We start from the raw sequence: 23,393 nt of genomic DNA, 5'->3' as shown, positions 1-23,393 counted from the left end.
GGCACCTGCAGTTCAGTTCCCCCGCTTTTCCAAACCCCACCAACAGCAAACAGATAGAATAGAACAAATATTTTTTTCATGCTTGTGAAGGGAAAGACAAAGTTACTGTTGCTTGGAGATCCTGCTCATGCCTGTCTGAGTGGATCAACTCTCTCTGCAAGTATCCAGATCAGTTGGGCTGAACCTGGAGAAGCTATGAAGATGGTGGCTTTAGCATCCATCCACATACTAACCTCTCGGCGCTGGAAAGGGCAGCTTCAGTTGCTTCATTAAACAGTACTGAGAAGGATCTCGGTGGAATATGTATTACATGTTTGGCTCTTACAGAAAACACAACAGTGTGGTGGCTGACAACCTGGGAAATAAAACAGCAAATCTAGAGAGGCAGTAAAGTATTTATCAGAGACATTTATTTGGTGGAAGAAATAACACATTCGACAGTTGGAACCCAAACTGCTGTAATTAAAGGTAAGCTACGCTGCAGTGCCAAAGGCTTCTAACTTCATGCGGTTATTTATTGTGTGCGTTTAGAAAGCGTTCGCTGTGTTTTGGGAACCTTTCAAATGTATTTGGGGGGGGAGGGGGAGGAAATAAATCCGTTCTTGCCTTATGCCTAAAGAGGGCTGTAAATCACCCGTGTTGCCCCCGAGGACACATCCTTGGCGCAGCAGCCCTCCCCAGCAAGCCCTGGGTGAGCAAGGCTGGCGCTTCGCCAGCTCCACGGGAGATTCTCGCCTGCTGGCAAGATGCACGACAAGAGTGGGTGCACACTGGGACATTCCTGCGCTCCGGCAACTTCTAGCTCCCATAACGGCCCACAGAGCCTCCTGCCAGCAACAAACAAACGCAGCCTCTGAAGCTGTGCCAGGGGTCAGCTTATCTCCAGGCAACCCCAGGATCAGGGAATTAATTGCACTTACCCTCTGCCCCTGTCTGCACAAGGATAAGTATCGAAAGGATGATTTACCAGACCCGGCTTTCCCTCACCCACAGTCCCTGCCCTGAAGATCTTACTATCCAGCTTCTTTTCTACTGAGGAAACAGCCATTCCATTGACAGACCTTTACGCCGTTTGTTACAGATGCTTGCTATCATACGTTCATTCAAAAATACTGAAACACAAATAACTCATACTTGCTGAATAGAATTTGCAATACAGCATCCTCAAAGCAGTAACATTCTTATCGAGCCTTTCTAAAGGACTTTCTTATACTAATTTATTTTCCCAAACAGTACCAACCTCCCCCCCCCCAAAAAAAAAAAAAAACCAAACAAAAAAAACTTCCCCAGGGACTAAAGCAATCAGTTGCACATGTCTTCTCATGTATTTTAAAAGATCTTGCAGATGCTCTGCTATTGACTTTAAGCATAGCTTTGCTGTCTTAGGAATGCAAATCAGCTGCGGAGGCATCTCCTCAAGCCATCCGGGTCACATGCAAACAGAAAATGTGACATTTATTAAAACACTCTTTAGGAGAGAGCCACTGTCAGTCCATAATGCATAAACAAGAGCACTACTATTCAGCCTGTTAAGTACAGCAGACCATTCAGTAATATACAAAAACAAATCCAACCAAACAATTAGAATTTAATTATTAACATGCCCGCACTAAGTTTTCACAGCAAATTAGTTAAGTGGCTTTAGAGACAGGCAATTCCATTCTTATCGTGGTTTATCTCCTAGTGGAATTTCAGATATTCACACTGCTGAATACGACAATTTTCACCAAACTGTAAAATTAAACTGCAACAGTTTTAGATGGGGGAAAAACCCACTAGGCAACAGAAGTGTACAAACTGGCACCTTCAAAATAAACAGTAATACTTTTTCAGGCAGAATGCCCTGAAAGACCAAGCACCTTTCAAGAAAAGAGAGTAAAATCTCTGCCCTGGGCTCCAAAGTTCACTAGCTCCCAAAATTGCTCGAGATGTGGGAGATGCAGGTCCAGGTTGCCTGTGCCGAACGGAAAAATGCAACTCGTACCTACTGACAGATCCTCTGCAAAACCAATGTAAAGGGGGCAAGGGTGGGGGTAGGGGGGGCAAACTGGAGCAAATACCGAGCGAACAGAGAAGGGCGTGAGCTTGGGGCTGACTTTCTGGCATTCCTGGAAAGCAAGGACCAAGACTCATCGGTGACATTTTCACTTTTGTGGTACAATCCTACCTACTCTTCCTAAGGCAAAGAAGAGGGAAGAGGGGGTTTGAACTCCCCTTTTCTCATCTCGGTCCAGTTCCCCGGAGTCAGCAGGCACCAGAGAGGTCTGAGCGTGCAGCTTTTGATGCCAGAGGAGTACTTACCCAGCAGGAGGAATGGAAGCAATCAAACAGATGTTCAGACCTTTACAAAAGTCTCGCTTTGGTCCTGCTCTTCTAACTAAAAAAAATTCTGCCTAAAGGTGACCCTCTTCAAACTCAGTTCAGTCTATCTTCAGCGTTGCTCAGCATCACGTAACGGGAGTGAGAAGTGAAGCGATTAGGTGTTTTCTTGGTCTGTCTCTTAAGAATTGGGACTCAAGATCTGTCCTTTCAGGGTTGCAGTCCTCACACGAGCATCTGCTGCTACTGACTGAACAGAAAAAATCGGTTGCATCAAGGCTGAAAGAATCAGGCTCTTTCAAGTACTCTGGTGCACCCTGCGCATCGCACCGTTCAACAGTTGGCTGCTCTGAAGCTGTATTCTATTTTGATGGAAAATTCACATCTGGAGTAAGAAAGCGAGAATATTTTACATGTACTGCCTGAATCAGAAGAATTACTCTGCCAGTGCTAGTGGCACAACACGCTGTTTTTCTCGTTAAGCAAGAAAGCAGGAAAACGATGTGATATTCCTCGTTCAGGAAGGACTTATGTTTACTAAGTCAGTTCATTTTGCATGCTTTTGAAAGGAAATTTAATGCTGCTGTAACATTGCTAGGAACTCCTCGGGGGAGGAAAAAAGCATCAGCCCGGACAACGTTTTTGTACGTAGTCAGCATTTATATACGTTCCAGGCAGTCCCCGTTTCTTCCACTTTGAAAAAAACCCACTCGTCCCCCCGCCAAAAAACTGGAAGTCTTCCTCAGCAGCAGAATAACTTCCCAAGTTCACGAACCCAGCCCCCTGCCCTCCGCCGACGACCGCAGAAAACAACAAAAAACCCCCCCAAAACCTCCTCACGCTGACAAACCCCCTCGCCCGCCAAACCTTTTCAGTTTCTCGGAGGGCTCCGAACGTTTACTGCACAACCGCAACCGGCCTTATTCGGCCCCGGACACACAGACAGACAGACAGACAGACACACACACACACCCCCGGCGCTAGGAAGGCGGCCGGGGAAACGCAACCCCCGCGGAAACGAGCTCCCAGCCGGGGAAAAACCGCACAAAGGAGGGGCGGAGGGCTGCGGGGAACCGAGCCCCTACCTGTGGAAGCCATCGTGCCAGCGGCTCTCCCGGGGAGCAGGGGCCGCCCGGGATCCTCCTCATCCTCCTCCTCCTCCTCCTCGTCCCCGTCCCCCCCGGCGGGGGCGGTCCGGCCTCATGCCGCCGCCGGCTTCGGGGCAGCCGGGCGGGCTGTCCCGCCGCGCAGCCGCCGCTGGGGAACGGCCGCTCCCCCCCCTCCCCGAGTGTTAAAACTTCACCCCCGAGAGGGGTCCGCAGCGGAGGAGAACCGGGCCGGGCTGCGGCCGGGAGGGAAAAGAATTCCCCGACTGCGGCTGGGCTGGCTCTTGGCTTGCCCCCCCCCCCCGCTCCGGGGAGGGGGGACGGACACACAGACAGGGACCCCCGGGTCGGGGACGGACACACAGACACGGACACCCGGGTCGGGGGGCTCGCCGCCCTCCTCTGCCTCCCAGCGCACTTTGGGAGCGGGGTTTGGGGGTTTTTGAGCTCGGCTGGACCCCACAGCCGGGGGTCTCTTTCAGACACAAACCCGAGAGGCGAGGAGAAAAGCGCTTTTTGAGGCGGCCCAAAGCCCGGCTGCTGCGTAACGCCAAAGCGGCTCGCCGCTCTCCGATAAATTTAGCGTCCGGAGCTCTCGAATAAAGGCTTGACTCACTTCCCAAGGTTTCTTTCACAAAACAGCACGTGCAGCCCCGCCGCGCCGCGTTCACCATCGCCCCATCATTGTTCGGAGCGGGTTTTATTTACGGGTCAGGAAGATGAGTGGAAACGCCGCGACGGGCAGCGCGTTTCCGCCTCGGATTGTTCTCCCGTGGCCCAGGGCACCAGGTCTTCTGAAAGGATGACTATAGGGAACTACTTGATACGGACAGAAACAAATACGACCATCTAAAGCTTTCCTGTCGTGAATTACTCAATCGCTTTCGAATTTCTAACGGCAACATATTTCAAAGGCGTGTACTAAACCCCGTCGATAGCTTTAAAACATACAAATTGGCTCGATTAGAGAGATGAGTACTGGGAAACTAACTGGAATCTTGCTTTCTCCCACAGACCAAAAGGTAAACTAAGTCAAACTATTCCTTATAAGAACATTCACCCCTACCACCGATTCTCTTCATAGCAGCTGCTCCTGTTAAAACAACTTCATCGTGGCAGCACCCAGGACACCCAAATAGCAAGGAGTCATTGTGATATATGCCACATTACCAGGTAAAAAAAAAGAGGGACAATCCTTGCCGCAGGGGCAGAACAGGTTATCAATGCAGCCGTCCAGAACTGCCATCAGTTACTTTGATTCATTTATTATACAACTACACTTTGTCTTGGATGCTTCCTGGCAGAGACAAATGCTGTCGAACACAGTCTTCAAACTCCTGTAAACAGTAACTATTAGAGAAATTTACTCTCCGTAGAAAGCACTCCTGGCTCCGCATAAAAAGCACTGTAATCACAGGAAACCTTTGGATGTCCTATTTCCTTCCTGATTTTCAAGTTTTGGAAGCTCTGCTTGTTCGGCTATTTGCACTTGCCGACTTAGAAGAGAACAAGGATAAGTAATGTTTAACCAAGAAGGTAACAGTGGTCTGAGATGCCACACGAAGGCTGGGCTAAGTGAGAAAGCATTCCTCTCCAAAGTAATGTACGAATGTAATGCCAGTAGAAGCCAGGTAATTAAAATCATTAACCTATTTGAGTTTTTTCAACATTTTATCAAATTCACCCTCTGCTAAGATTTTTTTTTTTGCATGGAGCTTTCTAACAGAATCAGACTTGCTTATACTTACAGTGCTGTTCATCAACAAAACCTCTTTGACATGAACGCTTAATGACAGACAAAATGTGCTTGACACAAAACCTCGCCTTTGGTTTGTCCTTCTGTCACAAGCTCCAAGTTTCAGCCAGCTGAGTTCCAGGGAAGAAAAGAAAACATATCTGGAACTCTAAAGCCAGGAGATATAAAGGGCCAGACTGAAAATTTATTGTATACAAAAGCACAGAAGTAAGAGTTAGGAAGGGAAGGGGGGTGTGGGACATCTCGGGTGAAGAACTGGTTGGGTTTAAGTGAGCCCAGTTTGTGAGATGATGCCATCCCAAAAGGAGAAGGTCCGTTATTTGGCAAGGAAAACCGGTTTCAGAGCTGTGCCAGGCACAGCACAGAGACAAGGATCAGGTCAGGTTCTCCATCCTCTGCCAGCTGGTAGTATTTACTCACATAGCAAGGCCTTCTAGGTCAAGTGCACAAGACTCCCAGTTTCATCAGAACCATCACACTGCAAAATCTATCCGAAGTAGCTTAAAATGCAGGGCTGGAATTGTAACATGCACCTTTCTCCAAGAGGAAACCCTGCAGGACAGTGGCTATGCTGTGGTCCTCAGACGCAAATTCAGCAAATTCCACGATGTGTGAAGGAATGGTGTACGTTTCCCTGCCAGTCCCATTACTGACAGAAATGTGGGAGTCCATCTCAAGTGACAGTGCATTTCAGATTTTGTTTACTAGGTGTCTGAATACGAATGGCTTTGTGAAATAACATGCCTAAATCAGGCGTAGAAAAACACAGATGAATTTAGTTTTCTCCTCTTCTGTGGGAGGGAATAAACATAAAGAGAGTTAATGTAGGAAAACAGCATCTTTAAAAACATACAGCAATATGGCCTTTGGACTGAAAACACTTAAGTGGGACTGAACGTGTATTTCCTCTGTGTCCTCACGCATTGCTGGACGATCTGTAATTCTGAAATTACAGAACATCTTTGACTTGTGAATGCAGCAGACCAGACCTAACAAGGCACCCAAACACAGGATCATTTTAAGACTTTAATTGTTTCGAAAAGGTGTGCTCACAGCTGTACTTCAGTTTTTGGAGCCGCCTTCCTTCAGCCTTCCCTCAAACTACATGGATTATTCTGGCACATCACAGTCATCGAGTGCCACGTCATATAGTAGGAGGCCTCACCCTGGAAAATTTGAAAAAGCTTGTTTCATGTAATCATAGCAAGGGAAGTTGTTGTTCCCATGGATTTTTGTTAATTTAAGCTTTTCCAGACAAAAGGACTAGTAACATCTCAAAAATGCACGCTACCCATGCGCACTGCTAACTAGCATCAACAGGTAGGTGTAAAAACAATCCACATCTGCCAGACTGCCTGCTCATCCAATCCTGTATTTCTGTTAAACTGCGGGTAAATTTCTGCCAATGGCTTATCTCTTGCATCGTCAGAACAAGCAAAAATCAGTGATGGACTTCTCATCTTCAGATTCTTCTCTTTTTTATATACGTATAAGGTATTACTCATATATACTTCAGTGAATGCATAGATAGTTATTGGTCAAATGACAGATTTATGTGGGGAAAAGCATGACTTTTTCCCAGTGAAAGGGAAAAATAAAAACCAAACTCTCTAAAACTTAGTGCTTCAGAAACCTCTCAAGTAATCAATTTTTCACTGGTTCTTAGAGAGGGGAAAAAAACCCCGAAACCCAGAAAAAAACCCCAAACCACCACCACCCACTGTGACGGCGTGCTCCCCCGCAACCTGACCTGTATTTCCCATAACCCTCCCCAGGTGACACCCACCAGTGGCGGTCGGTCGTAATGGACGTGGTTGGTCGTAATGGCCGCGTCTGGTCGCGATGGCTGCATCTGCTCAAAGCAGATTGGGGGGAGACACACAACAACACAGTAGCCAAGGGCTAGCTGAGCATGCGCCAACCAAAACACAGCTGGTATGCAAATGTGGCAATAAATCAATCACCTTACTCCACCCATAGCGGACAGCCCAGGGCCCCTTGAGCTCTCCTGCACGGCAGCAGGCTGCACACCAGGATCTCCCCTTGGGTAGGGACAGCTCTCAAGGTTACTCCTCGAGGTTGAGAGAGTCCTTATCGCGTCAGGTACTCGGTAAGTGGATTGGGAATAAGTGCACTGAAACTTTGAAATCTTAGCTAAATGATAGCAAGGATTGATTGCACACATATAGTCCTTTAGACATAAACTACTGACCAAGTCTGGGACTAAGTCTGGATCCAGCTGCACCTAAACTCCCCTCTGAAAGGGGGTTCAGATCGCAAGGGGGTCCTTTCTGAACCTCGTGACTCAACGGGAGGGTCTCCCTGGCAGTTTTGTCTGACCCTGTCCTCTATGCAGTAAATACTCAAGTGTACCTTGCCATCGAGTCTTGTTAAACCATCGTCGCGTTTACCACTGAACTTTGTTAACGCACTGTCTCACACCAATACAGCACATGGTTGCTTCTCTCTTAGGAGTGATGTGCATGGCTCCGTCCACGACAACCAGCCACCAGTGTATTATCAGGGTGTATTTCAAGTTTAACTGAAGAGGCACATCTGCTTTGAGACCACAATCAAAAGTTACAACACCGAAGGCTTGTATAAACATGTTTTTTCCTGCGTAATATTTTGATTATGTAAACAACAATTTTTTTTTGACATTTACAACTTCAGAATCACTGTTTATTTAATTGCTTGAATTTTAGAAGTGATGAGCTCTCCTAGATACCAGTGAATATAATGAAAAGCTGTGTTCAGAACCTTTGGAAATGCCATCATCTTTTCAGCTAACAGGCATGTATTCCAAGGACAGTCAGTTACCTTGGATGGAAAACAGAAAAACCCCTTAAATAAATAAATAAATACGAGATAATGCTGCCGCTTTCTCTCAAGAGAAAACACCTTTAGACTAGAGCTACAGGAAGGATGTAAGCTGCACACTGCACAATTAAATGTTCAGATGTATTGCTGCTAAATGGAATTCAAAGCCCCAGGGCACAAGCCTGGATTTGCCGTATAACAGATGGGAAATGAGAGCTTTGGAAGAATCATGTTCATTTGGTCACCTAAGGCGAGGTAATAAACACTTGCACAAGGGAGGGGTTCATGCTACTGTAGAAAGGTGACAATTCCAGACCACAGGAATCTCTTTACACGAGTTTCACACTTACAGACTTTAAGTAGTCTAATACAGCTAGCCCTTTATCCTCTATCCTGTTCAGAGGACCTCCTCTAAATCAGGCCACAGATTTGAATTCAAGTTCTCCTCCTGTGAGTAGCCTGCTCTACCGTTATTCTAACTTGTATTAAATAGTAATGCCTATGAACTAAGTCAGAAAAAGAAATTTGGCTCAAAAGCATCATGGTTTTCAGACTTGCATAGGAACGCCAGGTTCGATTCGTGCTGATAATCATGCCGAAGAGGGAGAGGACCTTGGACCTCTCCTGTGACACATGAATCCTCTAACTGGCTATTAAGATTTGCATGGTGAGAGCTTCTCGTCCTTCTAAATGTGATTTAGAAAATGTCTAAGACTTAGGGTCAACTGGTGGGAAACGGAGAAGACAATCACGCTTGTAAATGCCAGTGGCTTTAATAGCATGACTGTACAGACCTGTCAAGACCTGAGCGATCACATATAACGTCACTGCATTGAAGTCACAGCGTGTACGTTGCCGGTTGCAATGCTGATGCCCACTGAAGTCGCAGCCCTCGGCTCTGGGCCGTGGGAGCAGGAGGATTCCTCAGGCTGTAAAGTGCCGGAGCCGCGACCCGCAGCGCTAACACTCCCTTGCTTTGGTATTCTCTTCTGGTGACCCGTGGGCCTTTTCTGACCTGCTTTTCCACTCAAGAGTAACTCAGCCTGAGGTTTCCAAAATGCATCAATTTCCTGAATGACATCTGAAAACAGTCCTTTGACATCCAGGTATTTACAAGTCTCTTAGTGCATCTACATGGTGAGCTGACTTCGGTCCTTAGCAACGATCCAAACAGACTGGTTGTATACTATGCTCCCTGACGGAGCATAAATTGGAATGAAATTTCTAGAACAAATATTGCATACAGAGGACATATTTTGAACATATTCAACATTCTCTACTTTGTTTTCTGATGTTTTCTTAAACTCTGTCTTCTTTTTCAAACATCCTTTATAGTAACTACATTGCCAAAATATTTGTGGCAGTCGAACACAGGCAAGCAGAGTTTTCAAATTGCTAGGCTGCCACTCAGACATAGAAATAAATGGTAAGATAAAAGAAATAAAATCTAAGCACAGCAGAAACATTTTCATTTAACATTATACTTCGCTGTTTCGTAGAGTGTTGAGCTTGATCTTGTAATTTCAAGGGATGCGAGTGCAATATAAGGTCCCTCTTACTTACACACAGGTCTCAGCTTTCATTAAAATGCACAGTTTATGCATACCTTAGCACTAGGCAGTTTTATCAGCTCTCTGAGTGTGTCATCTCCCAGTTGGGCATCAAATCAGCCTGCAGAGAATTACAACCAACAGGCACCCTTCGAAAGCACTGAATGAAAGGTGTTAATACTACACTCTCTTTTGACCAGACATGAAAACATCAAAGTAACAACAATGAAAAAAGCAAGCCACAACCGATGTGTAATCTCAAGCTATTTTTAAAATACTCCCACTGTTTTCCAGAACAACAAATATTTTGCTAATCTTCGGGTAACATTTTGCTGTGACCAAGCGTAGAATGGATTTATAATCTAATGCATCCCATCTTAGGAAACTAGGAGCTGCATCTACTCTCTACGCTCAGTACAGAGGGGTTCTTGAGTGCTCAGGAAAAACAAACCTTTTCTTGACATAATTTATTCCAATTTTTGCATTAAACAGTTTCAACAAAATAAACAAAATATAAAACTTGCTGTCATTCATATGATTCAACCTTCTGATATTAGTGGGTAAATGTATACAATGTATACAAATGAAAGCTCAGCTTGGCTCCAGCAATTAAGAAGATCTGAATGAATGTTCCCTTAACCTTCTTATACATTTCATTAACTTGTTCTCCACTTATCTTCAAAGAAAAAAAATGGTAAACAAAAATCTGAATAGAATAAATGATAATAACAAGAAATCACAAAATTTTTCAGGCTTTTTGAAAGCAATAAAACTCACATGGTGCAATTTCGTCTTCTTATAAAGAAGTCTATATAATACTTCTCTTACAATTTATATTTCCTAGAGTTTATCTGGTATACAGATCAATTCAAGGATCCCAGTGACTATCCCACAGATCCAGAACCTCTCACCCGCAGCACTACATTATCTTCACAGCTGTTTTATAATCTCCCAGCAAAGAATTTAATTTTCATTTACTTTATTCTTGAAGCTTTCTGAACAAATTCTTAAAATGGTGTGAGAGCACTGACACAAACTGAGGCTATTCAGGAAATCCAGTGACAATAGCAGGCACAACCTAGCAGTGTGATTGAAATTCGCAGATTGCCTTCGCATTGTTTGCCTTAAAATGCTACGGATGCAGTACTATTCAGACTTCATTTTCTTTACACACCATTAAGAGTTCATGTTTTTAACACACTGTTTGATGAAGGACTGAAAAAAACAAGAATCTATTCTGCTTTCTGTACTAGTTCTTCTTAACATACTGTCATCACATCTCTCAGCCCCAGCTATAGTGACTCTGCTCCTCCCCAGCTTCCTTCCTGCTGTTTCTCCCCCAACATACGCACCCAGTTTTTTCCACTCCAGGAATTTTCTCCCACTTTTCCCATTCCAAGTGCTAAGTCAGTGCCAAACCTTCTGGGAACAGAAGGGAAAAAATTCGAGGTACCTGTGGCCCTTCAGGGATCCTAAAGTCACTTAGGAAAAAAGTACGTGTGTGTGTGTATATATATATATATATATATATAAAAGAAATCTAATATATTACATTTTCAGAGCAGGGGGTGGTGGAAGAGGGCAGGAGGTGGGAAAAAAAAAAATGAAAGCAAACTGACAATTCCAAATGCTATTAAAGGAATTGTGTGATTTTTCAAGACTTTCTGAAAATAAGCAAGCAATATGCGGACAATAAGGATTAACCTTATAATCCAATACTTAAATCAGAAGTTTTAATTTTTTCTGTTTGTTGGGTAAAATACCTATGTAATTAAATAAATATAACAGAAAGAAGCATCACTTCATCTCTTTACAATGAAAAATATCAATGAGCATCTTCCAGAACACACAACTGGTTTTGCAAAAGGTAAACAGAGAGAAAGAGAGAGAGCACACAAGTGAGTGCTCACCATATAGTCTTGGTGCAATTTACTAACCGTGATAGCAAGTATCTTATGCAAAGCTTCACTTTTACAGAGAACAGGAATATACCAAAGGTGATACTCCAAAAGCTCAGTACCTGTCACTTGATAAACATAACTTCTTAGAATGGATTAAGTGCCTCTGATCTTCCTAGCATACTGGGTTTTATTTGCTTTCTGAAATGCCAGAAAAATGGTGGGCCACTTATTTTTTTTCAAGTTGTTACTGTACCTCAGAAGTATATTTAGTACACTTACTAGTAGCATATTTGTGTCCTTCAGTTGGCAACACTGACAGTGCACAATGAACAGGGATTAACGCAACAGACTTTTATACAAGTCTCGAGCTTTTTTGTATGATAAGTCCTCAAATTGCCCACATATTTCTAACAGATAATTCAAATTATGAGGGTTCACGGGTCTATCTCATGTGTATTTTGCAGTCACCAGTAAACCATTTCATTACGTACACGCATTAGACAAAACACGCAAAGCTCAGGTCTCACCCCTGCAATTTCCCTTATATTCTTGGGGTTTTCCCCCTCAAATGCAGGAAAATCATGCAGAAGTGGCAAGCTTTATAATTTGTTGAAAACGCCACAAGGTTTGTGGTCATTCTGTTATGCACTGTGAGTAAATCCTACGCTTGTGGGCCATCTGTTGACAAGCGTCTCTCCTAAATACCCCCTCGCCTTATTTTGGTGGCAGGCACTTCCATTGCCACAGGACCACGCAGCCACGTGGGGCACTCGAGCCCACGGATGGCCGGGCAGTCTTTGAAGAGCTTGGGAGCATCTGCAACGCAGGCTTTGAAGACGGAATCAAAGCCTTAACGTTGTGTGGCTGTCAGCTGCCAAGATACGAAGAGAGAGTTTCTAGTGGACTGCGTTGCCAAGCGTGCAGGTGCTGTTTTCTGTGTTGCTGCTGGTTCCAGGTTTTTCTTAGTTAATAACTCCTTCTGAAAAAAGGCAGTTGTTCCATTTTAAATTCACAGTGTTATAAAAAGTGAGTCAAGACCGAACATATAGCGGACAGACTGGATTAAAGTGAGGTGCACCAAACAAGGGATGAAGTCTATAGGGTGGATCTTCTTGAAGGAGAACATATCCACAGTTATTTGCTTTAACAGTATTAGCGTGGGATCCACGAGCAGTTGAGCTACCATTGATGGAAGACTTACGACATGTAGGAGACTTTAAAATGTCCCAAGCTAAAAACCTTATTACCTATGAATTCCCGTAGGACAGCATTTTCGTCACAAGATCTACCATTCCTTTAACACAGTTCAACATTCGACTTGAGGACAAAATGAGTGGGTGAGAAAGTGGAGAGCTTGTTGCTACGTTTAGGGTCCCCGCCACTTGGATCCTCATTTCCCTGTGAGAAAAGTTAATTCACATTTGCTATTTTAGGCAGAAGACTTGATCTAACTTTTCAGCAGTGTCTTGGTTCAAATGGATAAAGCAGACAGTGCCAACCGGCCTCTGAGAAGGCTGTTAACTTTCCCTTTTTAGAGGGACAGTCTCGGTTCTTCTATTTGCTTATCAATCAGCACTTTCCCCACATGGAATGAAAAGTCATCCGGTAAAACAAAACAAAAAAAGCAATGTGAATTCTTTCACAGAATGCAAAACACACAGCATAAACCAGAAAGTCTTTCCAAATCAGTATGTGATTCATTCTCCAACAGAATTTTAACAGGGCAGGATATGGCTTAAAGCTCGTTCTGATCTGCGATCTCAGTGTTTCTGTCCAGATGGAAATCCTGCTACAAAAGCGGCAGCGGGAGGAAGAGGAGACAGTGACTAGCTTCACTGATCATCTCTTCAATGCAATGGCTGAAGCACCTAACCCCCCGGGGGGGGGCCTTTTTTAAAATTCTGCAGGATTACAGAGCAGCTGCACATGGAGTTACGTACATGTGCACTAGATTACCCATTCTGCTAGCACTCAAAGTCAACATATTTTCCACAGCCATCTGTAGCACATGAATTTGTCTCATGTTCAACATTATGTTCAACCTGTAGGTCACACCAAACCCCATCTCTTGCAGAAGTTTAGCTCACGGGGCCAGAAGAACATTTTACTGTGAAATATCTTTGTCTTGACATAAGCATCGGATTTAAAGAATTTTTGATTTTGTGATCAGATACAGCATATTTAGCTAGCTAAATATGGACTAATCTCTAAATAATTTCATTCTTATCTCTAAGCCAGAGAATAAAGCTTTGGCAAATCAATCAGTGTGCACTGGGAGAGTACCTCCATGAAAATCTTAGCCAAACTGCGCGGGGAAAAAAACCCTCAATTAAAGCTGATTACCAAACAGCTCAGTTGTAAACTGTAAGTATTTTGGTTAAAATCATTCACAAAAAGCAGGCATAGACTACAAGTATTTCAAGTTATTTTCAGTTTTAGTTTGGTTCTTCTGTTACAACACATGTTCCACCATTCAGATCGATGCAAATTAAATGAAACCATTTATCTATTCAGCACACAAGATGGAACATTATTACCTTTGCTGTGAATTTGGATTACCAGACTAAAATCACTGATAATAAGCATTCTTTCTTTCTCTGCAGGCCAGACAAGATACAAAATTTCCATGTTTGTATTTGAAAGATATGTTAGGAACTGCATCATAATCAGTGGCACAAAGGGAAGGACGTCTGTGAAAATAAAGACTTGAAAACACATCAAGTCATCTCCAAACTTTGTGCAACAAGAAGTTTGTATAAAGGTTAGTTTCACCGAGCTGAATGTGTCAATGAAAGTAATCCAGGGAGGAAAAAGTATGACACAGATCATGGCACATTATGTTGACTTCAGTGTTTACAACACCCAAGAAGCAGCCTCTGAATACTTATGGCTATGCTTTACAGCATTCCACGTGCTCTTTCTAGAAGACCCAATTAAGTTCATGTTGGTAGAATCCCAACAGGAGAACCAAGTCCTTTCCTACTTGCTCCTGAAGCCTATAGAGGCTTCATATGCACTAGTAAATGGTATATTTTATCATAACTAAGAAACATTAACTGTTTCATTACAAAAATATAGTGGAGATGAGCACTGTATTTAGCCACAAGATAAACATGTCAAGGTCAATTGCAGGACAGTGAAAAACATAACACAGACCTTGTCTATCTGCCTTGTAGTAAACACCATAAATTTCTTGTCTCTACTTATATTTTTTTATTGCTCATTAATAGCCTCAATGTTTAAAACAAACAAACAAACCCCCACAAAACTAAAAAAAACCAAGCCAAAACAACCCCTCAAAAACCCCAACCCAAAATCACAACAGCAGCAAAAATCAAAATGCACCTTTGTTTCCAGGAGGACAGAGCTTATGGTAATTACCCACTGAAGTGGATGCACTGGTGTTGTAAGCAAATAAACCCAGATGTCTGGAAAAGCTCCATACCTATCTCTTGCTTTGGACATGTACACCTTATATAAACAGTTAAGGGGAGAAGAGGAAAGCAGGTGTAAATATTATCTGAAACCTTCTCATATTGTGGAGAAAGTTTTTGCACATCATAAACTGGGAATTTTTCCCTCATAAATTAGTATCACTTTTATTCCCTATGCTACTAACCCTCCTGACACAGAGAAAATGTTTTCAGTTCAGAACCTTGACTTTTTTTATCAAACAATTAAGCAGCACATTTCATTTCCCTTGCAACTCAGTGACTGGCAGGAATTACGATCTTGGAATACCAGTAGGAAATCACAACAGTATAAAATTATAATCAGTAACAGAATTATGCAGTAAGGAGGATATCTGTTAGGTTGTGGTTCTGCCTTCCAAGAGGTTTATGGAACACATCACTCTGCTGGGGGATGTGACGGAGTAAGCCGATGTTAGTCATTGGGGGGAATTTAGGATTACAATGCCTCCGTCAGATAAAAACAGAATCTGTATGGAAAAAAACCCCGTGGAAATATGCCAGTGTCTGGTCTTGAAGAGTTCCATGACAGCATGAAGAGAAAAGATGACCTTTTGGCAATTTTTAGAAAAGATGCAGCTCGTGTATGTAGCACAAGCGTTGAGTGGAGCACCTAGGCCAAGCTCCATGGCGGGTATGAAACAGCAAGGCCTGACACGTCCTTGAAGGCTCCGAGATCCCTCACACCAGCAGCCGTGCTACCATTCCACCGTACGCACCGTCCGAACTATGCAAGTTCACTTCAGCTGTTCAGAAAAGACAGAAAACCGGGACATCGCGTCTCCTCTTTTTCCGTACGTGGATGAAGGATTATAGACAATCTTCCGTTGTTCTGCAGATCCCTGCCTTCCGCTGCAAGACAGTGCCCGTCTGTGAGCGCGGATTTTCTGCAAAGCTCCGTCTGTGCTTTGGCCAGGGCTGACCAAGGGGCAGCCCGAGGGCTGGGGTGGCCGGGCTGGTTAGCCAGAGCTCAGTCCTCCAGCCGAGAGCTTGCCGCGGTTTTATTTGTTACTTCTATACACAAAGGGACTTCAATTAGCTGTTTGCTGTATGAGACAAGAGAGCCTTTATAAGCTTCAAAACAGCCTACAAATAGCGCTTCTGTTCCTCCACTGCTGCGTGGGACCCTCTCGTGGGATATACAATGGCTATTGTGTTACTCGAGAGCTCTATCTGGCTTCTATCTGGAGCCTGCTTTTTCGCGGGGTATTTACAAAACCAGCCAATTTATAGACTGCTCGAGTTTGTCTTAACAAACAAGGTGTCTTTCAAAAGATAATTCAGAATGAACTCCGCAGGCGCTGTATTACTTGCAAGCTATGGAAAGCGAGGAAAAGGGCAACGAAACCACGGCAGCAAGTGATCAGCGGAGCAGCAGCGCTGACGGGAAAGGGCTGTGTGCCTGAACACGGAGTGAGGGAGGCGAAACTTGTGCCCATCTGAGAAAGGGCAGGGCTCTGGAAAGGAATCCTGCTTTTCCTAGCTGGAGCAGACAGAGCGTCTGAAAGAAATGTATGGGGAGAAAGAAGAGGTAGGGCATAGCTAATAAAAAGGAGACAGATACGTAACACCACTGTCTTTTCCCTAACAAAATGGTTTCACCTGGAAAGGAAATTAAGATTTCTAGGGTTAACAAAGCACCATTTGATACAGGGTTTTGTCAGGCTTCAGTGAAGACAGTGCCCTTCACTTCAAGAAATAGTTTAAGAATCAGAATTGGATGGATTCAAGATAGAAGGTACACAGTTTACAACAAGAATAACTTACAAAAAGAACAGATCATTTTATCACTTTGTATACATAAAGACTGGATGTCATTGTAATTCTTGAATATAGAATACACAAACCCATGTATTGTTCTTTTAACATGCATGGCGTAGTGTAGTAAAATGTATACTTTTACCCTTTTCTAAACCCACAGCAGTTCTCCCTTGATATGCTAGGTGCTAACTACACTGAAAGCTATCCTCTACAAGGAAGTGGGGAGGAAATAAGACAGTAAATGTATCTAGATAATTGGTAGCCAGATGTTACAGCATCGTCACTACTAACTTGGAATGCAGATAAGCAGCAAAGCTGAAATGCAGAACAAAACTATTTTGAAATCAAGGGTGATCTGAACTGAGACAAAAGGCACAGTATCTTAATGGCAGAAATTAAGACTCCAGAGTCCATGACTCCAAAGGCCTCAATCTGCTGAAAATCCCTGGAGAAGTCCGTATGTTTCCCAACAACTACCAAAATAAAAACCATGAAAGCATTTAAAAGAGCAGCAAGGCTGCAAAGGAAAGTACTAAAAACGGGGGCTGTAAGAATTCTTGCAAAGCACATACTGTTAGAGTCACCTTTGTCTCATGTGCATTAGAGCAGTCTCAGCCACAGGAACAGCTACTTCTGTTCCCTTCAGATTCTTGGCCTCGTTCAACACACAAAACACAATGCTCTTGCTCTGGCCACAAATTAGGGTTTGGCAGCAAACGTAATGAGAAGGCATTTTCTTCACTTCTTGCCAAAGTCCGAAGACACAGAAGCAAGTAAATACAGTAAATAGATACTTACTGTAGATACAGGCAATAAATAAAGTAGAACAGTGAAGGGAAAAAAGAGAAGAGAAAAGGAAAAAAAAAATCTTTAAAGTAGGATTCTAACATTGCCTCTGGCAACAGAAGTTTCTGTGCTCTGGTGGGAAAGTCACCCAAATAACGTTTCTTAGAGGTGCTCACCAATGGTGTATTGCATGTCTTCTAGCTGACCCACCTCATATATCTTTAACCTTAGTGGCAAAGTACATTATGTTTGTGGCTAAAAGCAAAGCCGTAGGGAGCCGAGCACTTTACCTGTTGCATTCAGTATACCTTGAGCATCATTTTAAAGGGGTATTCAAAGGGAGAATTACCTGTTTTGGTCTAAGCTAGAGTAATTATTTTCAGTGTCCCATTAACTGTGTATCTAAACCCAGCATTTGAGAGATGACAGCATTTGGAATTAAGCAGGAGAATTACCAACAAAATAGAGAAACAGAATGAAAGCCACAAAATTTTCCAGGGCAAGTCCTAAATCTTAGCAACAGCGATGGAAAGCATTTAAAAAAAAGGTGTTCAGCAGATTAACTCAGTGAGCAACCTGTAATTGATTTGCTGAAGCTGCCCTCTGGAGGATATCTACCACTAATTGTTTAAGAGCTGAGAGAGTAAAGGGCAAAGCCACAGCAACTGAATCATAAAGAGATGTCTTGAACTGGGTAGAACACTGCTTTATTACTAAAAATAATTTTATTCTGTGTTGATGTTATTTGCTTTTGATAACTATTAAATGGGGCAAATGAAACTGGAAGGGGTTTTTTCCAAAGTTAAAACCACAACACTGTAAATACTATTGCCTCAAAATCCACCATCAAATTTATTGGAAACTCTACTATCAAGATCCTGCCTGAGCCATAACATAAGCAATAAAACTACACATACACATGAATTATCATCTGAACATCTTCGAATGCGTACAATTTAAATGAACGTCTGTGATTTTTTATTCAGGTTTCAGATAAATTATGTTGGCTTCCTTCTATGTCCAGCACTTTCTGATGCAGTCACGTTGACTTTTTTTTTTTTTTAAACTTATTGTTTTAAAATAATTTCACAAGAAAGAGGTAACAGCTAACAATAGCTTTGCTGCTAACATTTAGCAGGCCCCAAAGAAGAAGGCCCCAAAGAAGAATCTTTTATTAATAAAATTCATAGCTAGATCACATTACATCTTTAACTATGTAATCAACTATTACCAACAAACTGTATTGTGGCAAAAAATCCTCCAGAATATTAATTTCTTTGATTAAGGATCTCCTTGACTTGAGCATAGCTACTGCCAAGCTCTATTGTCAGCTTCACTTGCTTGGAAAAATGGCAACATGGATATCACCCCTCTTTCCTCAGATGGAGGCAAAACCTACTAAAAATCACACAGAACTCCAGTCTCCTGACAGTACTATTTTGATATTATCAAATATCAACAGAGAGATTGTGGAACATTGAAACCATGCAAACACATACAGAGAACAAGAGCAGGATAGCCTGAAACACTGAATTGCATTTCCTTTTATTGCCATGACGCAAACGCCTAATTGCTCCACACTGATTTTGGACACTGAACATGAACATGGGACTCCCTGTTGGCAATTAACGGCATTAAATCTTTCTTGGCTAATTCTTCATTGTTTACTTCTTTTTGATATGATTAAAATAGTACTGCTAAATTCTATTTCTCCGACTCGCACATGTCTAAATTTACCAGATATTAAGTCCTATTTATAAAGGAATAACCACTGTTGTGTTAGTTGCCTTCAAGCACAGTTCAGTTTCAAATTATTTAGGAATTAGGGGTATCTTACCAGGACTGGTTCTGTACAGCTCAGACGGGCTGCTGACCTTTTGGCTGGAGGGAATCCGCTGATGGTATAGCGGAGGTGTTTTTACTAGGAGAGAAGGAAAAGTACAATTCCTCTTCAGTAATAGCTAAAATGTTAATAGTGCTATTAAAATACATTGAGAGAGACATTTCCTTACCATACGATGTCTCTGGTGACAGGGGAAAAGCTGGTGTGGATGGGACAGCTTCATTTCCATTTTTTGTTGGAGAGAAGATTCCCCCATCTATTTCATCTTGGTAATGCGCAACAGCCATCTAGGAAGGGCACAAAACCCCAGAATTACAGTGTGAAAATTCCCACTTAACCCTACAATACAGTGAGGCATTTTTCATGAGATTACAGGTGGTTTCATATAATCTGATCCACTGTTCCAAGAGAGAGATCTCAGAACACTGAAAACATGCAAACACACAGAGAGGACAAGAGCAGGACATCCTTAAACATTGAATTGCATTTTGGAGATAACTAGTCATTTATTTTTCTTACTGCCATGGTGCAACTGCCCAATTGCTTAACATTGATTTTGGACACTGAACATGAATATGGGACTCCCTATTGGCCTTCTGCTTCAACAAGTATCTCTTGAAAAACTCTTCATTATTTACCTCCTTGCTCTCCCCTACAGGAATCAGTGAACCTGGATTTACAGGCTGGTCCATAGCAGGAGACTTCATCCATCCACACCTGTTATACGATGGCTGCCCAGGCACATCATTGTCATACTGCCCAACACTTAACTTTCTGATCCTTCCCGCTGGCGCATCATCATCTTGCGTACCTGTTGCTGAAAACAAATAGGTAAACTGATTAATAAACGGGGTTGGGTTTTTTGTCAGTTAGAGCTGTTAAAACAAACTTCTCTCTTATGCCTCCCGTGATTCTCTTCAAGAATGCTCATGAAATAACTGGTTTCATAACTCCTTTACAAAACCACACAGGTGGCGGGGGGAAATCAGTGGCAGTTAGCCTTGCTGACACAAGTTGGAACATATTTGCAGTACACCTGGTTCCTGAGGAGCGAAGCAGCATGTTTCTGCTGATGCTCCTTTTTGGAAGAGGCTGTCCCCAGAGCCACGGGGGGAGCCTGCTTCAGGCAGCCCCCCGGGAAACCTCTCTTTCCACCCCTAACGCACAGCAGCTCTCAGCAGCAAAACCATTGCTTCTTTCCAGGACTGCATTTTCCCTGAAAAAACAGCTTCTTTTTAGCTAACACACACCCTGGCCCTTATAAACCCAGACCACTGTGCACCTTCTGTGAGGCACATGGCAATCACGCTTAATCACAAAAATGAGGTGTTAGATACACCCAGGAGCTGTAACCTTTTGGAGTCTGAGGAACAGGGCTCAAGAGTAAGCTGAGCCAGCAGAACAATCCAGGATATTCAAGGGCACAAAGCAGTATTTGTTTCCAAAGTCACTATTAAGAGAGTGTCATTAGATGCAGCTTTGTGATTAGCAGGACTTTATACTTAGTCATCCACTCCCACCAACAGGCACTTCCAGAACATTCCTGCAGCAACCGCTTTTTCCACCCTTCTTCGTAAGAATAAGTCAACAATAAGGATCCCACAGTAGTCCTTCCTGTGTAGTCACAGGACAGTACAAAAATAACCGTACGCATAGCAACTTTTCAGATACTCCACTGAGAGTTTTTATTGACTGTACGTGCAAAGAGATGTTTGAGAATTAGCTACTTCTCTTAAGAGTTGAGGATTTCTGAAAGAACTTATTTTCATTGCTTGGTATCATTTACGCTCTTACAATCATTTCCAACTGCAGTATGTGTTGATTAAGCACATCTCCTACACTCCCTGATCATGGAGCCGTTAAAGTAGGAGTCCAAAGCCTGTCCTTCATCTAAACCTGCCGGAGGGCTGAACCGGCCACTTTGGTGAGAAAGACAAATCGCATACACCTTCACACGCATCCATTTCCGAATCTGAAGTAGCTGACAGAAGCCAAGGTGTAAAATCTGGCATGCAGCATAAGTGCATGTATTACAGACATTTCACCTTGCTTGTATAGCACAATTATAGAGTATCAGTGCATGAATAGGCTTCTGTATAGGAGAACAGGTTTTATTCAAGATTAAAATACAGACAGGGATTTCAGACTAAAATCCATGGTACTTAAGTGATTCTGCATAGACATACGAATGCATCAACCTGAATAACTTGCTGGCAAGTAGTGGTTTGTCCTAAAAATATTAACAAATCTCTTGCAAAACTGCAGAATTAGACACTTTCAAAAATCCAGCTCTGCTGCCATCAAAGCCAGTGCAACAGTAACTACTACTAAGGCCAATAAATAAAACAAACCCTGGCAGTCACTTCTGAAAATTCCACCAATAGGGTTAAATTTCAGGGTCCAAATTTAGTCCGTTATTTATTTTACTGAGTCAATATAAATATACCTAGCACATCTTGGAAAAGACACAGCTGTGATTGTGTTTTTATGGTGCAACTTCGAAAACAAAAATATTTTTTAAGCACCCATATTTTAAACACTTATTTAACCCTTTTTCCCCTGACTAGAAACTTTATGTGTGGTTTTTCAGGTGGAAAGCTTATCTCCTGAAGACACTGTGAGCAAACTAGATGCATCAAACAAGATCTTCAAAACCAGAAAAGGACATGAAATCACAAATCTCTTCCAAACCTCTTCAGTAATGCTAAGAAGTCATGAAGATTCCTACTGAAATTGAAGACACTTAGGAATGTAGACAGAGTTCGTACTACTCCAGAATTTACCAATTTTTTGCATTTGAGTTCTTTTTTTTAAATTTGTAATTTCTCTAAAGAAAAATGAGTGGGAATCACTGTGCAGCATCTCAGTCTTCAGAGAGACCATCCGAGACCAGGCACTCCCAGTCCCACCGTTCCTCCGAAGGAGGCAATGGGAGCCGGAACAGCACATCCAAGTTTCCCTCCATTTGTAACCCAGTCGTTAAGGTACAGGCAGTGTCTTTCTGAATGTGCCTCTCCTACTTAACACAGCTACGTAGCCTACTTGGAGAGAGAATGTCTACCTTTTGGATGAGTCAAAACACACCTTAAAATTTAGCGTGATTTTATGTGTCACGCTACTGAGAGGGCTTCATCATCAATGATATTCACACACTCACCTCATTAGTATTCATAGACTTGTGAAGCCTGTAATTTCTACAAAGTTAATATAGTCCTCAGAAAGCTGAGAACACGTATCTCAGGGAAACTGGACTTTTCCCTTAAATGGACTGGAAGTCCTTTAAGTATCAAATTCCCAGCAGATGTTGGACGACAGAGAGCGGTTGAGCTGATATATTGCAAAAAAGCTTAAAGCAAATAACTTGAATCTAAGAGATGAAAATTAAGTGAAAAAGTCAGCAAAAAATGACTTTAGTTTATTAGTTGCATGAATGTACTTCAGAGCTGCCTCACTTAATGTAACCGATGTTGAGAGTTATTAATTTAAAAGGTATCTTTTACAGTGTAAAGTATCAGGAGCCAAGACTTCCTAGAAGTCACATCATTCATTTTTGTTCTTGTAGTTTAGCTTAAAGTTTTGGCAGAGCTTCATAAATTCCCAGAAGCACAGACTTTTTGTATACTCTCATTGCTCTTTTGCCTTGTGAACTACAAAAATAATTTTATTTCCCTGAAGAACAAATAATAACATTCCAACAGACTGGCATCAAAACAGCATCAGGCATTTATCTTGTCAGATGGTTATCACCATGCCAATGCTACAGCTAATAGAAGCACGGCCAGTGGTTAAAGGTTAATCTTTGTTTGGTTTCTTTAGCTGCTTCACTTTCCTGGAGTACTGGTGAGAGGTATTTACAACTATTAGAAAGAAAACAACACAAAGCTAAAAATCTCGTCTGCGGTGGCATGTCAACAACAGTGCTCTACCTCGTATATTAGCAGTTGTCCCGGCTAAAGTTCAAAAACTATTAACTCTTCATGTGTTATACATGTTTGTATTGACTGAGCGCATGAGGTACACCATTAACAAGGTCCACATTTACTTTCAGTTACCACAACAACTGTAAGACGATGCTTTACAT

At 42.6% G+C, this 23,393-nt stretch overlaps 1 protein-coding gene across 8 annotated transcripts in view; it reads right to left on the bottom strand.

The window, feature by feature from the left end:
• TNS3 (tensin 3) overlaps positions 1 to 23,393 on the bottom strand; it is a 234,011-nt gene that overhangs the window by 33,171 nt on the left and 177,447 nt on the right. For all 8 annotated transcript variants that reach the window (XM_049823713.1, XM_049823714.1, XM_049823715.1 and 5 more), the window contains 3 exons: positions 19,951 to 20,129; positions 19,482 to 19,599; positions 19,307 to 19,390 (listed from right to left, as the gene is read on the bottom strand). In XM_049823713.1, the coding sequence (XP_049679670.1) occupies positions 19,307 to 19,390; positions 19,482 to 19,599; positions 19,951 to 20,129 (381 nt within the window). The remainder of the gene's footprint in view (positions 1 to 19,306; positions 19,391 to 19,481; positions 19,600 to 19,950; positions 20,130 to 23,393) is intronic.

The sequence above is a fragment of the Accipiter gentilis genome, chromosome 20 (assembly GCF_929443795.1).
Source record: "Accipiter gentilis chromosome 20, bAccGen1.1, whole genome shotgun sequence".
In the NCBI taxonomy this organism is placed as follows: Eukaryota; Metazoa; Chordata; class Aves; order Accipitriformes; family Accipitridae; genus Astur; species Astur gentilis.
Note: the sequence above shows the minus strand (reverse complement) of the source record. Positions and strands in the feature narration are given on the sequence as shown.